Here is a 16,572-nt window from a genome sequence, read left to right as displayed (position 1 = left end):
TTTAAAAAGGAAGTAGTGAATATTTGTAAACTACAACCAAACATATAAAACAATATTTCTTTAGTTCTAGCTAGAAAAGTAATTCTATCACCTCACAGTTCAGTTTCAGCTACATTCAGGTCTAGGAATCTCCACATTCTTATGTAATGCCTTAAAGCAGCAATAGACATTAAAACAAGAAAATTAAACTTTATCAAAAAGAATAAAAACAAAAAAGATTTGGTTTCTGCATGATCCTGTGTTCAGTGTGTAACCTGAGCAGGATCCCTTACACCTGCTGCTACGGTTTGGGGGTTTTTGGCAGTTACTTCAAGAGGTTTTGTTTGTTTAGGAAAAGCACCAATTCACTGTAGTTCAGGTTTGCCTGCAGCTCCCCAGCAGCTGCCCGCACACTGGCTGCTCAGCAAGTGGTGACTTCCCAGCTCCAGGCTAAACAGGAATAGTTAATGCTCTGGAGGTTGAGACTCCCATCTCATCAGTGATGCATAGAGCTTCGTGTGCTGGGTAATTAAAGCTTGTCCATCATTTCCTACGTATCACTGTTAGTCCCTTTAAAGAAGTTGCCCTGCCAGGTTCTTTGGTTACAGACATTCCTCGGCTCTCCCGGCGGGGCCAGGCTGCCATCCCGCCGCGCGTGGCCGGGGAGGGACGGGGCCCTGGCGCTCCGGTGGCCGTGCCCGTCCCTCTCCCGCCACAGCGGCGGTGCTGTGCGTCTTTACCAGAGAGACGAGGGACGCTCCGTTTGCTATTCACAGGCAAAGTAATCCTTGAGTGGGGAGAAGAGGTGCCGGATGACAGGGACACTCCACGATCCCCCCAGCAGCTTCTGGCGAGTCCCGCGGCTGATGTTGGAGACATCCGTGTAGGGGAGGGGGAAGCCAAAGATCCTGTGGAGCAGAGGCAGGAGAGGGCAGGTGAGGCACAGCAGGAGCAGGAATTCCTTTCCCTGGGCAGCACCACTCCCACGCCACCCAAAGACATCAGGAGTCTCCTATGGGTGGGGATTCAGCTCTCCAGCCCCACGCGACCTGAGCAGTTCTGGATGGGGCCAGGCTGTGGCTTCCCACCATCCCCAGTGCCCTGCACCTGTAGGATTTCCTGGCAAGGCTCCTGTGCCTGGGCATCCACATCCCACCTGCCTCTGCTCAGCAGCACCTCTGCAAGCATTGCCCCAGGGCTACTCCGTGGAGATGGGACTGAGTCGCTCTGAGTCATGGGCTGGGCACTTCCCTTACAATCAGACAGATGAAAGTCCAACAGCCATTTCACATGACAAAGGCTTGGAATTGTTATTTTACTTTCAAATGCCTTCAGCACAGTGTTAACTCCAACAAATACTGGCAATTTAAAAATAAGCAAACAAGTATTTTATCCCTTTTCTTGTGTTTACTGGCTAGAAGCGGTGCAAAACCTTCAAGTTTTGTCACACATATGTGGTGTAATGGACTGCTTGTAATTGGATTTATCTACTCCCAGTATTTCTGTTGTGTTTTGTCATGAATTCAGGATGCTAGGGATGCAACCAGCAGTTGAGCAGGGTGCACTCATGCTTTGCCAGAGCAACTGCTGGCTGTGGTGTGAGCTCCCCCACACCACCCACCACAGCCACAGCAGCCACTCAGTTCCCCTCCATAAACCCACAACCACTGCACTGAGGGGGCACAGGGCTGCCATACAGAACCCCCACATCAGCCTGGGCCCTACCATAAAGGCAATCCACATGTGCACCCCCAGCCAGACCCACCACAGCACCCTGAGCAACCCTATCACTCCTCCCTCCAAAACCTTCAGGGCCAGGGCAGGGGATGCTGCTACGCTTCTCCCCTGCAGACTCATCATTGCTTATTAGTAAGAGCATTAATTATCGTGTGCACATCACTGCAGGGAAGCTGCCCCATGTGGGAGCTGTGGCTTCTTGCTACCAGGAGCTGGGCTTAGAGCCAGGGAGACAAAAAAACCCACATATATGGGCACTAAAAAACAAACCAAAACTACAGTGAGAGATCCAAGGACAGCAGGCTGACTGACCTGTCCATCCCGGGGAGGTTGCCCCAGAAGTAACGAGCTCGGTGGGCAGCTGAAATCTTGATCGCATTAATCATAACTGGGTTACACTGCAAGCCAAAAAGAGGGGAAATTAAAGTTAGAGGATATGTTGACTTGATTCTCTCCTGCATGGACAGCCCTTCCCACTGCACTGCAGGGACTTAAAAGTTGTCAGGATATCCTCAAAATGATGTAGCTCCCACAAACCCTGTTTCACACCAGAGAACGGCCTGGGTGGCCACATGAGCTCCCAGGCCGTGGCCATGGCCAGCAGCTATCAACCATCACAGGGTGCTCAATGCTGGTTCCTATGGACCAGGACCAGCCTTCAATGGTGATTTTACACCAGTGGTCCCACAACCCATCCTGGCTACCACAGAGTTAAAACTCCTTCCCAGCCCTGACCCCCCCTCTCCTAGAAATAACAGGCATTGCTGGGAACAGATGCTTTCTGCAAGGATGGCAAAACCCCTCCCCCAGAGGACTTGTGCTTGGGTTTGACCTGATGAAAGCCAGAGGGGAGGATCCAGAGCCAAGAGTAAACTTGATTCCTTGGCATGTGCACCAGGCAGGGGGTTTTCCAGCATCAGGGCCACAGGAAACCATAGCCAGACCCTCACACCCGGCACACCCTGCACAGCCCAGCAAATGTCACCTGCTCCAACGCCTTTCCCACAGCTGTCAGCAATCCCTACCTCCAGAAACCGGGAAATGTCCCTCTTGTCGTTGATCCTCATGGCCACCACATTCTCAAACATCCAGAAGAAGGGCCGCTCCTCGCCTGCCTTGGGACGAGCGTAGTTGAGCAGGTGGTAGAACTCGAAGAACAGCCTCCCGGTTCCTTCTGCGAGGAGAAAGCCGAGCAGCAGGTTGGGACCAGCTGGGGCACGGGGTGTGGAGCTGGGGGGCCTGGCTGCCCTCCCCACCAAGATGAGTATGGAGACAGCCCATCAGCAACACAGCCTGGGGCTGAACCACTTCCCCAGGTTGTAAGGAGGCTCCAGGGCCCAGGAACATCCCAAGGTATGCAGCCCAGCAGAGGCAAAGCAGCCTTACCAAACAGGGCCTTCCTGGTTGGATTGACAAGGGACACGTCGTCGCAGGGGCTTCCACCGATCACCAGGTCAAAAGGACCCCACTCCTCAATCTGCAGAGAACAGACAACCCAGACCATTAGGGAGTGCCACAGAAACATGTCTCTCCTCCCCGATGGGGCAGGGCACAAGCTTGTCCCAGAGCTGGTGGGGTGAGACCCATGCCCCCGTGGTGCCATGTCCCACAGAAGCAGAGCTCACATTTCTCTTGGTTATGTTCCTGACATCACGCACGTAGGTGATGTTGCCCTCAGGCCGCACTTTGCCCGTGGCGATGGGGTTCTCACAGATCTCTGAGGCAATGTATTTCTCCACTTGGATGCCCAAGTCCTTCAGCACTGTGTACCCTGCCAGCGGGCAGAGGTCTGAGGTGGCACTGCTCTCCTTAGCCTCCAAGTCTCCTTCGTCAGCGCCGCTCGATGTGGCTGCTCCTGGGTGTCCTAGGTGGGTGTAGTCAAACAACACTTCAGGGTGAGTAAACTTTAATTTGACCCATTCCTCCAGGCAGGTTTGCTCCCAGAAAGCAGAATGCCAGAGCTGAGTGAACTGAGCCAAACCAGTTGCCCCTCAGGCACTTCAGAGTACTGGTTACTGGTGTCCCCACAGCTCTGGCTTCTCAAGGGAACCAGCCACCCCAGATCACACTTGGCACAGCAGGAACACCTCTGTGAGATGCCAACACATACCCTCCCCTCCATCCCTCCCCTCCTCCACAGCCTTGTGCAGCAGGAAAGGGAGACCCTGCCCTCATCCCTCTTCTGATGGTGATCTTCCTGCTTTCACCCCCTCTTCCCCACCATGCTTTTAGAGACAGGTTTGAGCCCATGGAATGATTCATCCCCAATGCCCAGTGCTGAGAGCTGCCCAGAAGTGCTTCCCTACTGCCTCACCTGTTGTCACCCCATCGAACAACGAGAGCACTCGAATTGGCCTCCTCTTGGCTGGAGGAACTGTTGGGTAGATTTTGGGTGCAGCCTGCAATGGAAACAGCCATGAAGCCCCAGCCCTGACAGTGCTGCATTGTCCCATTAGGCTCTGAATGCAGCACCTCCACCTTCAGGAGAGCATCTGTGGGACCAAGAGCTGGGCACCCTTGGAAAGGGGTGGGTGACCAAGACCAAAGCAGAGGGAAGAGGAAGTCCAGATCGTTTGCCCTGCCCTCACTAACCCTCTTCCCCACATCCCAGCACATCAGGCTCCCTAGCCCCAGCCCTTACATATTCCTGTCCCTTGTCACTGGTGAAGAAGTCCTGCAGGCGAGTGTTCCAGTCCTGCCGGCGCTGCAGCACGCCGTGGTTCTGCTGGGGCTGGCACATGTAGCAGTTCCAGGGCTCCTGCTCTTTTACTCTGCTCGACGTCCCTCTCCCCACCAGCACGTCCAGACACTCCACACAGAAGCACCTGCCAAACCACAACAGCTTGTGCTTGTCACCTCAACAACCCCTTTGGGTCACCCCAACTTCTCCTGGAGTCTCCCTTGCCATAGACTGGAGCCCCCACCATTGTACAGGATATTTTTCCAGGCAGTACCCTGGTTATTAGAGCTGCTAACACAAGCTGGTGACCAAGGCATAGGTAAGTCTCCTGCCAATCTCCACAGGGCTTATTCAGGTGATACCTGGCTCAGTAAGGGTAGGTAGGCTGTATTGGGATATGCTGCATGGCAGCCAGCTGGGGAGAAGCACAGCCCCTGCCCAGGTTCATGGAGGACCCTGCTCCTGCAGCTCCCTGGGAAGGATGCCAGGCCCTCAGCCCCAGGAGCAGAGACAGGAGGCTCACCTGCAGCAGCTGGAATTGCTGCAGAGCAGCAGCTCCTTGCCTGCGCAGCAGACAGTGCAGTAGGACTGGTACCCATCTTCGTCATACATGTAGAAATACTCCAGGAATCTATCCTAGCAAAAGGACATCCAGGAGGCAGAGAAGGACAGAGGATCAGGAACCATGCTCAGACAGTGGAAAACACAGATTTGCTCCATTCTCAGTACATGCCAAGATTTTGGAGATGCACATCCTCAGTGTTTCAAGGTGGTGAGGACACGCCGAGGGACAGCCCCGTGGGACACACAGCATGGCCAGCACCTGGCACAGCCAGCCCTGTCCCAGCAGCACTGGCTGGGTCCCAGCCCCATCCTCTGGCCCCAGGCTCCCGCTCAGCCCCAGCACAGCATCACTTACCCTGCATGTCTGGCACAGGCCCCCCTTGAACAGTGGGTGGAAGGTGGCCGGGTTCCTCCTCCCGCAGGACAAACAGCTCTCTGTGGGACAGAGAGAGCTGCACTCACCCAGGGCAGGGAGCACCCAGGGCAGGGCCCCCTTACACCCACCACAGGCTGCAGAGGCAGGAGCCTCGCCTTGGAGCCATGTCTGGATAAAGCCTGCACTCAGAACTACACCCAAATGGGGCCTGCCCTTGGAACCACATCCAGATGTGGTTGTGGCTCCCATGGAGGATCTGCTCAGCACCTCGTCCCCCCAAGCACTCTGTGCCCCACTCAGCACCCTGTTCCACTCTGCACCCCGTCCCCCTCCTACATGGTGTATTTGAAAAGGGAGCCACGACCCTTGCTGGCACCCCCAGCACCTCACACCTCTTCCAAGGAGAGCCAGGGCCAGTGTTTACCTTCAAGCTTCCCGCTGTTGCTCGTAACTTCAGAAACCATTTGCTCTTTATAAATTTGAAAAGAGAAAAAAAAAAAAGACATTATCATTCCTTATGTTACAAACTTTAAATGCAGTCTGCTTACAGGTGCCTTGTTTCTCACATTAGAACTGCTCCAGCTTTGCTGAGAGATTTTGGTGCAAAGCCCACATCCTTTCACTGATGGAGATATTAGAGCTCAGCATGGCAGCACATGGTCATGCTCCAAGCTGAGCCACTAGTGGGGCCCAGCCCATATCTTGCAGTTGGGCTTGCTGGTGTCTTGTAAGGCACTAACCAGCACCACCACACCACAAAAGCTTTTGCCTTCATAAACCAGGCTCCTGGGAAGAGCCAAGCCCTTGGCCAGAATGGTTTCCCAGTGCTCTTGGGGTGCACAGCCCAGGCCAAGCCACTCCCCAGCTCTCTCTGTTGGTTACCTCGGGTCTGGTCCTCTTCCACACGCTGCTCCTTGCTGCTGTTGTAGGGATAGGTCTTCAGCCTCTTGGTGGGGGGGCACTGTTCAAGGGACACCACCTCCTCTGTCCCATTCCTCAGCACCCCATTCTCTGCAAGGAAAAGGAACCTCCTTAAGGACAAGCCTCCAACCTCAGGACTGGCCCAGGGCACCTCCTGCCAAGGCCTGCCAGGTCTCACCCCAGCCACAGCAGGACCCTTCCTGGCCACCTGGGTCCTCACAAATGGCACAAGGCTCTGCCATGTCCAATTTCCATGGGGCTTGGAGGCTGCTCCAACTTTTTGCAATGCTACTGAGGGCCCAGTGAGAAGCCCCAGGATCACCTTGGGACTAGACTGCACAGGGTGAGCAGGCTCAGCTGGGGCCAGCCCCAAGTGGCCCCAGCCCATGCCAGCCCTCCACCAGCCCTCAGCCAGCTGATGCCACCATCTCACCTGAGCCTTTGGGTGGCCGCAGTCCCTTGAGCCCCAGGGGTTTGAAGCCAGTGATTGCCCAGTCGATCATGGGCTTCAGCTGCTCCTCCAGTGATTCCCTGGGGCCAGTTGTAAACGTCTTCCCCGACCGGCTCCGGGCCACCTGATGAGGATGGGCAGCAGGGGACAGAGAGGGTGACAGGGTGACAGGGTGGTCTCTGTCACGGCGCAGCCACAGCCTGCCAGGGTCACAGCCCCAGGCCCCCTGCCCACCCAGCACACATACACACACACACACACACAGGGGTTCGGTGGCCCCAGGATGGTGGCAGCTGATGAATTCCTGTTCTGGGTGTGCCCTTGGCCATAGCCAAGGGTGCCTCCATCCCTGCAAGGAGCCCATCTGTCCTCCACCAGCCCCCTCTCGGAGCCAGAAGCAGGGACAGGCCAGCCAAAGCTCTTGCCCATATTCTGCTCCATGGCAAGTGGCAGGAAGAAAAGGCAGAAGAGGTGCCTGTGGGTCTGCAGCCCCATAGGCTGACATGTGGTGCATCCCTTGGATGGGGACTGGATTCACAGGTGCTCAGCACTAGCCCTGACTTCAAAGGGCATCTGGCACTGACCCAGGACACCTCTGGCCATCCTGGCACTCCCCTGCTGCCATGATGCTGCCACACCCAAGCCCTCACAGGGAGACTGGCCTGGGGTTCTGGAGCAGTGAGACCCTGGCGCAGCAGCTACCCCTAAACCCTCAGGATAAGCAGAGTCTGGCCCCACAGCTGCACTTGGAAATAATCTCAGCAGTGAAAGGAGGGTATTACTGCATCCCATCCCACCAGCCACCCACAGCCCAGCTGGTTCAGCTGGCACCTCCTCACCCATCCGCCCACCCCTGGTGGCTACCTCCAGAGCGTGGTAAATGGCACGGCGGTAGGACACCAGCTTGTTGAACGTGGAGGAATTGAAATGCTGCCTGAAGGCCATCAGTCCCACCAGTTTGTCTGCAGAAACCTGGGAGAGAGCACCAAGATGTCACCTGTGAGATGGGAATGCCCTGCTGGGCCATGTCCCCCCAGCACTGTGCAGTCCCCACAGGAGGAAGCGTGGTGGCAGCTTTGCCAGGAGCAGCAGTGACAAGGACGGGTGGGCTGCACCCTCTGCCGGCACTGCTGGCGTGACACCAGCACGGCACTTCCCCCCTCCTGCCTGCAGCATGGCAGGGGTGGGATATCTTCGCTGGATATCAGGAAAAGGTTCATGGCTGGGTACTAGAACACACTGCCCAGGGAAGTGGTCATGGCAGGAGCCTGACAGAGCTCCAGGAGTGTTTGCATGACACATATAGTGGGACTTTAGGGGTGTCCTGTGCAGGGAAGCAGTGCAACTTGAAGATCCTTGTGGGTCCCTTCCAGCTCAGGATACTGATTCTGTGAGGGTGACAGGGCTCTGAGGGGACATCCCTCCCCAGGCAGGGAGTGACAAGAGAAGCTCTGGCGCATGGACAAAACCCCGTGAAGTGGTCAGGCAGATGTCCCCATGTCTGGATGCTGTCACCAGCCTACAGAGATTAGTTACAGACACCAGAGCCATGAGAACCTGCCAGGGCCTGGTTAACTAAACAATGGGAGGCCTGGGAGGCTGCAGGAGCACATACACCCCCACAGCCAGCCTCAGGAGGGGCAGAAACGTGCTGGGAAGGGTGTCCCGGGCTGGGCAGCAGGCTTACCTCGGAGAACTTCCCGTCTCCAAACCACTGCACCCACCGCATGCCCGAGACTGCCTGGCGCTTGGCCGTGGCTCTGTGGGAGACGACGATCGCAGGCCACCAGGAAAAACCTTTGATCTTTCCCCAGACAAGCTCCCCGATTCCAAATTCCTTCCCATCCTGAAAGCACAACACAACACATCAGCCAAAACTCCAAACTCTCCATTTTGTCTGGGCAGCTGTGCAGGAGAGCCCTGGAGCAGAGGGGATAGCCCTGGTGTGTTGCCATGTGTGTCATGAGTGTAGAGCCTCTGTGCAGTGATCTCCAAAAACTGCAACCACTCCCTCAAGCACAGGGCCAAGCCATTCCCCCCTGGCAGCACTGTATCCCAGCCCTGATCCATGCTGAGCTTGGTGGGGAGGCCTGTGTGTGCCAGCCCCATACAGAGCCCATGCCTGGCACACGGCGTGGTGCATGCTCCATCCTGCACAGCCCACCTGGCACGAGCCCCGTGCGTGTCCACTCCTGCCTGCCCTCCCAGGGTCTCTGCAAACACGGGGAAGCCTTGCACCAAGGCTGTTCCCTGGGTGCTCTCAGCAGATGAGGCTCCTCCTTGGCACAGAGCAGCCCCTTCACAGGGCTCACAGCTCAGCCTGTGTTGTATGGCTGCACCCCAGGGAGAGGACACCTACCCACCCTCCTCTTGTTCCTGCTGCAGAGAGCACGAAAACAGAGAAGAAAAAGAAAAGCCAAGAATTTTGGTGTGACCCATCGCAGGCCACGCTGAGTTGTGCACAGCAAGGAACCTCACACAGAGAAAAGTCACCTCTCTGCCTGCAGAGCCCTCCTTCCCAGCTTTGTTCTGCAATTACATACTTAATTATGCAGCAAGATGCAATTGCCCAATTCCTGCAAGTCTGGGGCCCTGCCCTGCGGCCCGCAGGCGCTGAATCCTGCTCTGCAGCCCCAGCAGCTTCGGTTCTCTCCAGCATCCCCAACAGAAATGTTTTCTGCACATGCAACTGCCTGTCTGAGCAGGGCATGGCACACGGCACACTCATGTGTGTCTCACGTGTGGCACCAGTGGCAGTTTGGCGGGGCTGGTCCCCAAAGCATCCAAGCCTGATAGATGGAGACAGCCTGGCAACATCAGGCAGGCAGGGAAGGGTGGGCAGGAGAAACAGCACTGAGGTTTCCAAGTTTGTTTAGGGACAAGTCACAGACGTTCATCTTTGCCCCACACCATCCTGGGTGCAGGAGCAGAGTTCAGCCCCTCCGTACCTGGTATTCCAGCGCCATGCCCATGTCTCTGCTCTCTGCCTCCTCGGCCCCCAGGTCAGCAGAGCCGTTCTGCCCCTCTTGGGAGCTGCTTCCAGAGAGTGTGCTGCTGCTCCGGGACGAGTCCTGGGAGTCCTCCTCTGTCAGGTCGATGGTCACAGGTGTGGGCACGGCAGAGCGGCGCCTGGAGCTCTGCATGGCGGAGGTAGAGGAGTATGAATGCAGCAGGGAGAGGGACAGGGGGAGCAGAGACCTGCCCCACATCATCCCCATTCCCCACATCACACACAACCCCATGTCATCCCCCAGCCCTGCAGTTGGGATGGGAGAGGGGAAGCCAGGGAGTGAGGGCACCACTGCAGCCATGAATAGAGTAGAGGCCTTAATGGGGGCATCTGCAGGAGAACTGCTCTGCTTTTACCTGCCAGACCCAGAGCAAATGGTGCACCACTGCCCCCTCCCTTTTTCCTGTCCCAAATCCCCCCCAGGGTGCTCAATGCACCCAGCTCATAGCAGGGGCAGAATACAGTACAAACACATCCCCTTCACAGGGGAAACTGAGGCACAGGGAGGCTGCACCATCTCTCAAGACACTTGACCAGGGCACAGCAGCAGTACAAGCCCCTGGAGCCCACGGGAAGCCCCAGGGAAGCCCTGGCCCTGCCAGAGCCTCACCCGCACAGGAGTTGGCAGGTCCCTGAGAGTCTCCACGCTGCGTGCTGCTTCCTTGATCCGCATCTCCTGCCGGGTCCGCCCTGCCTGGAACATGAGGCACAGGGTGGGCTTCTGCCTGAGGCTGCTCTCCCACCCAGCACTGCCCCAAAGTTGCACCTACTACCAGAACAGGGAGGGGCCACAGCATGGGTGCGCCCTCCTCACATGGGGACACGGACACTCTGTGCCTCATGGGGCTGAGCACCACAGGCAGTGCCCCGGGGAAGGTGAGAGGAGACAGATGCTGGAAGCACCTTGTGCTGAGCCCTTTTGGGCAACTTTCTGCTCCACAGCATCTCTGCAAGGCTCAGGAGCCCCACTGCTGCAGCCCACTGCACCCAGAATGATAGACAGCAGGAGCCACAGCTGGGAGGACTGGGGTGCCAGGAGAGCCACAGACCACAGCAGAGCATGGACCCACTTACACACCCTGGATGCTCTCACACTCCCATGGGTGCTCTTTCTCACAGCCAGCCCTGCAGCAGCACCCAGGGCAGCCCTTCCCTGGTGGTCAGAGGTACAGTACAGCCCAGACTTGCTGCCTGCACTCAGCATTACAGAGGTTCAAAATTAAATGAGATTTTGCAGTAAGAGCCCCCAAACTAAACATAGTGGGAAAGCTCAATGTTCACCCACTGGATTTATGGCTCTTTCTTTTGGAAACTGCCTCATCTCAGGCAGATCTCCAACCTTGGGTTTTAATTCTAACTCAAAACAATAAAGCCAGAAGGCAAAAATGCTTCCAGACCCTGGAGGTTTGTCAACCTAGTCAACAAAAGAGGGTGGATGAAACTGGGGTCCAGCCCCATGGCAGCTAAAAGCAGCTCACCCCAACAGTGGGAGGCATGAGATGTTTCAGTCTATCAATACAGTCAAGACTTTAAAGAAAATATCAGCAAAATCATTTTATTAGGCTGCTGCAACATGTAATGGGCATCACTGCATCCCACACCACCCCCTCCTACTGCTGTATCATGAGAAGCAGGAATTTAAAAATTAAAACATTACGCTGTGAGTATTGCATTCATCACCGGATTGTTCCTCTGGCGCTGAGCACAAGAAAAGCCCAGAGGGAATGAGATGAGGATCCTGGCATCAGATGCTGTCCACACACTACCCAAAAAAACACCCTAGGTGTTCACTTACCCTCTGCACTGGCAGATTGAGTGGCCAGGCCAGGTCCTCCTTGGAGAGGTCTCCATTGCTGTTCTTCTCCTTCTTCAGCCCCAGGCCCCTGGAATCTGCAAAGACAGAGCAGCCTCAGGCTCTGCAAGCCCAACTGGCCATGTCCTTGCATGCCCCAGCTTCCCACTGCTCCCACAGTCACAATTTGGAGACACCAAAACCTCATCTCGGAGATATGTGGCTGGAGGCAGAGACAAGTGGTGTCCCCAGGGCTCCCCACTGTGGCACCACAGCCCCAGATCACACACCTGTCCTAAAACTGGGAGGGACCAGCAGCAAGCATGGGGTTATTCTTATCTACTCCCTTGAATCTGAAAGCTCAGAGGCACAAGGAGGCCACATGCCAGCTCTTCCAGGCTCGTCACCAGGTCATTTAAAGCAGGATCTTGTGAACCCAAGAGGTGGATTTTGGGAACCCTGACTGGAGAATCCCAGGAGCAGCGATGCAGCCCCTCAGGTCAATGGCACCCCTCAGGTTGGAGGGCCCCCCCCGTTTCCCTCACTCCGTGGGGGTTAAACTATCAGGGGCGAGCCAGCATCCCAGTGTAGCACCCACCACCATACCATGGCCTGGATGTGCTCCTCAATCACAGAAATCCACTGGGGTCATGATGGGGACTCTGGCCACAACCACAGCACTTCATCCCCCAGCAAAGCCTGGGACAGAGGCTGTGACATCCCCAACCCTGTGCATCCTTGGAGCACTCTGGGCTCAGTGTGGTGACCCTCACCTGGAGTGCTGCGCTTCCCTTTCGCCTCCAGTACAACACCAGGTGCATTGTCCCCGTTGATGAGGATCAGCTTTGCCCTGCAGTCTGCCTCATCCTGCCCATGGCTCTTGTCCTTTTTCATGGTCGCCTGTAGAAGCCAGAATGGAAAGGAAATTCAGCTGTGCAAGGAAGCCCAGGGGAGGGCAAAGCAGACAGAGTGAGGTCCTTGAGCCAGCTTTTGTTGTGCCCTTAGAGGGATTTGACTGGAGATGCAAGTAAAGGTCCTGGGAAATAAACAGCACTTGCACATAACCTCCACAGAAATGTGGTGACCCTAGAGGCCAACCAGCTCCATCTAATTGAGGTCCCAGATGCAACCCACTTATCCTTAGGGAACACCAGGTTTTTGCCCAACATCTGTAGGCTGGCTCGGAGCTGCCCCAGCTCACTGTGACAGATCCTGTCTGGAGGGGAGTTGCACTGCCCGCCCACCCTGTAAAAACCAGGGGCCAGCCCACCCCTGAGGAGAGCCCACCCCTGGGGAGAGCCCACCCCTGGGCCACCAGCCTCCCTGGTCTCCCTGTATTCCAGCTGCCCAGCACGCCCAGAGGTGGGTGGGCTGTTCCCACAGCAGTAGGACAGGCAGGCAGCCCGCCACGGGGGACAAAGTCCTGGAGCCTGCATCAAACTCTCGCTGAGAGAGAAAACTCCTCCTGACCGCTCTTGGCCTCAGCTGCCCTGCCCCAGGTGAAGGGGCTGTGCATCCTGGCAGCCCCTGCCCTGGTGTCCCTGCAGAGCTGGGGCTTGCCTTGCTTGCTGCCTTCCCTTGGGTGCCCTCCCTGGCTCCTGTTTTCTGGAGTGGGAGCTCCCAGCTCTCCCAGAGGCACCCGGATGCCATGAACTATGCTGCCTCATTGCCGGGCTATGGGTCTGTGCTGCAACTTGTCTCTTCAGCAGCACACTCATTTCAGCAGCACACTCATTTCAGCAGCACATAACTCAAGAGCTAAGAAGCTCACAGGGCTTTGCCCACCTACAGCCCTGTTAGCAAGCCAAAGTAACACCCCTCTCAGCCCCAGAGAGACCCCAGCTCCAGCCCACCGCCCCTTCTGTGTCATTCCCGTTCTGCATCGCCTCCAACTACTGCCCTAACAATTGAGATTTCTGCTTTGAAATCATCTGTCAGCACCTCTGACAAACAAAGACCAGTTGGAGTTGGATGGTTTGGACGCAGAGGGCAGAGTTAAAAACCTGTAACACTCAAACACAAAGGAAAACAGGTGTCCAGCACCCACCTCCACAGGTAGACACCTCAGTGCACATACTGCCTCCCCCTTGGACAAAGGGAGGAGAGGAATGGCACCAGGAGCTGCATAACCCCCCACAGCTGTGTGTGCAGAAATCCCTCTGCTGCAGCACATCTGCTCCCAGACCCAGCAAACAATTCCTGGGAGCTGCCCAGACTCGCTGCCTGCCCCCGGCCCAGAGGGATGGTCCCACACGGCCCCAGATGCTCCAGGATGCAGCAACCCACCACAGCACAGCACAGCCAGGTCAGGGCCATCTCCTCCTGGTCTGCTCCCCCTCCCCAGCCCACGATGCTGCTGAGCAGCAGCAGCAGCAATGTCTGGCAGCAATGCTGCCACCAAAACCAGCAAAACTCACCAAAAAGTGAATCTCCCTTGGGAATCCCCACAGGGAGGCTGCTCTCCCAGCATGAGGGTGATCTGAACCAAAGGGTACAAGGAGATGGAGCTGCATGAGGCAGGTAAGATTCAGGGAGGACAGAAGCAGGCAAGGATATCTCCCAGCCCTCCCAAACATCTGCACCCACAGAACTCCACTGGGACTCTCAAGACGACCTCTGCATTCATTCCTTTGTCAGAAGCCTGAGTCCAGGAAGTTCAAACTTGCACTTCAGAATGGCTTTTCCTTCCTCAGCCCCACAACTGCCTCATGTCCCGCACACCAGGCAAGGGTGTCCTGTCACCCAGCACTGGGGAGGTGAAGGGCTAAGTGACACAGTTGCCAGGTCTCAGCAGGGACACAGCCAGGACTGAGCACCTGATGCCCCAAGCTCAGCTTTGCCACGTGCTTAGGGAGCTCCCACATGGCCTTTATTCCAGTTATAAAGTGGGAAAAAAGGGTTATCCCTTTGGAAGGAACAGCTGGCTGGCAGAGCAGGGACTCACAGGTCACAGCTCTGTAGGTGCAGTGCACAGCCACAGGCCCTGCCGTGAGCACGGGCACGTCAGCTCCCTGCTTGGTGCGTGCCCTTCTCCAGCTGCACTGCCCAGGATCACTTGAGGACATCCCAGCAGACCATGGCACAAACTGCTCATTAAAAGTGCCTCTCCCAAAGTCCTAAACCTATGCAGCAGGGCTGCAATTCCCACCCCTTCTCCTGTTCTTTGCACCAAGTGCTGAAGCCACAGGAGCCCATCCTGCTGCCCGCTGACCACCCAGGGTCCCTGCAGGAGCCACATCCTTGTGAGCTCAGCCCCTCCTGCTCGGGAGGAAGGGTTGGTTCTTTGTCCTCGCCTCCCCTCACAAAAACACTCCAACATGTGCACTCAGGGCATTAATAATAAGAAACAGAGCACTGCCCTCACATGGGCTGGCTCACAGGAGACCAACCCTGCAGTGTTTGCATTGCCCAGCGCCCTGCAAACACACCGGGTGCTCCACAGTCATGAACTCCAGACAGGAACCCATGAGGAGGCAAATAATGCACAATTCCAGCTCCAGTGCAGAAAGCTCCCCAAGAGCCCAGCACCAGTGGCAGCCCCGGCACTGCCTATTGACCAGGACGTGCCCTGCAGCCAAATCCCACCCGAGAAGACAATGAACCCGCTGACTCCACAGCCCGCCCTCATTTTGCAACACCAGTTTCTTTAAGATTTGCCAAACTGGTTAAAGACCATGCCACAGTATTAACTGCTTAGAGAGAATTCTGGTCCCTGCCTGGGCACAGCTGCCGGCCAGCCTGGAGCGGGCAGAGCGGGCAGAGTGGGCAGGATGGCTGGGCTCACCTGGCAGAGAGGGCAGGGTGGGCAGGGCTCACCTGGCCGGGCCATGCTCTGGACTGGACCCCTGCCCCTGCTCCCGGGGCTGCTCCTCCAGCCTGGCCCTGGCTGGTTTCAGTTTTCCTTGCTGGGAAAAGAGGCCGCCCTGTTATCAGGTGCATGTCCCCAGGAGGTGGGGAGGTTTCGGACTTTGCCTCCAGACAGGGGCATGCATATCAAAAGGCTGGAGGGAAGCTTTACCCATGGCTGGGATGGAGCCATCGCCCAAGCCCTGTTTGAATAACAAAAAGAAATAAAGGACCCTAATGGCCGGGCTGGCTCTGGGCTGTGGTGCACACTAATGGCCTTTAAGTCTCCCCAAACCGAACATTTCCCTCTAATCCTGGGAAGAAAGGAGTTGCTGGGTTGGCAGTTCCGTAAGAAAGGCGCCGATTTCGCAGATGTGCTCGTTGGGAAGGGCAGGGGGCGAAGGGCAGGCTCCCCCTGCCCGCTTCCTGTGCCTGGCCTCTCTGCTCTCCCGCTCCGGCACTTCCCTCCATTTCCCCCGGTTTCCTCCTGCCCCGCTCCGCTCCCCCCGCAGCCCTCGGCGCCCACCCCGGCTCTCCCCGCTGCCTCTCAGCAAAGCTGGGTTAAAGAAAAGAAACAAAACACAAACCGGCCCCTCCTCTCCCAGCGCAGACCAGGCTGGAGACTTGTCCCGGACAGCCACCATCCCCGCCAAGCGCTGCTCCAGCGGCTCCGGGCTCTTTACCATGTTCATCCCGGTGGGATCGCGCCGGGCCGAGCCCTCGGCGTGGGGCAGGGGCTGCCGGCGGGCAGTAGCCGGGGGCTGTGGGGGCTGTGGTGCACAGGTGAGGCCCGCTCAGAGGTGGTCAGTCTTCTGTCCGGAGTCGTCACCGCTTCATTCTCCCCCTGAACAAGAGGACGTAAAGATGACAATGACACCTCGCTGTCCCCATGGCCGCCCGTCCAGGTCCGTGCAGCCCCCAGAGGCGGGACTGGGATACCCGGCCTCAACCCTCCCTCCTCAGCTGATTAAAAATTTGGAAACTGGAAACTGAGGCAGGAGAGTACTAGTTCTGCTCAGGGCAGCACACTCCAGCCACCCCCTCCTTGCCCTCCCGTTCCGAGGGAGGTCGGTGCAGGGCTACCTCTTGCCCCAGGACCACCACTCGCCCAGGAGTCCCCCTGCCGCTCCCCTCTCCCGGCTTCCCGGGACTTGTGCCCCACGCTGGGGCCACTCCGAAGAGTTCATTCCTCCTTGTCCGCCGATCTCCCCTCCCC

The 16,572-nt window shown here is 56.9% G+C and overlaps 1 protein-coding gene across 1 annotated transcript; it reads right to left on the bottom strand.

Moving 5' to 3' along the window:
• Positions 1–679: 679 nt before the first annotated feature.
• On the bottom strand, positions 680–16,080 carry DNMT3B (DNA methyltransferase 3 beta). Its single transcript, XM_077787010.1, is given in 20 exon segments — positions 680–887; positions 2,029–2,114; positions 2,742–2,926; positions 2,929–2,955; positions 3,103–3,193; positions 3,342–3,487; positions 4,031–4,115; positions 4,358–4,541; positions 4,920–5,032; positions 5,316–5,395; positions 5,761–5,805; positions 6,219–6,347; positions 6,691–6,832; positions 7,573–7,680; positions 8,396–8,554; positions 9,657–9,845; positions 10,329–10,487; positions 11,514–11,608; positions 12,284–12,410; positions 15,944–16,080. Coding segments are annotated over 20 exon segments (2,397 nt in total). The 5' UTR covers positions 16,049–16,080; the 3' UTR covers positions 680–745.
• Between the last annotated feature and the right edge of the window lie 492 nt (positions 16,081–16,572).

Source organism: Lonchura striata, chromosome 17, assembly GCF_046129695.1.
Source record: "Lonchura striata isolate bLonStr1 chromosome 17, bLonStr1.mat, whole genome shotgun sequence".
NCBI classification, from domain to species: Eukaryota; Metazoa; Chordata; class Aves; order Passeriformes; family Estrildidae; genus Lonchura; species Lonchura striata.
Note: the sequence above shows the minus strand (reverse complement) of the source record. Positions and strands in the feature narration are given on the sequence as shown.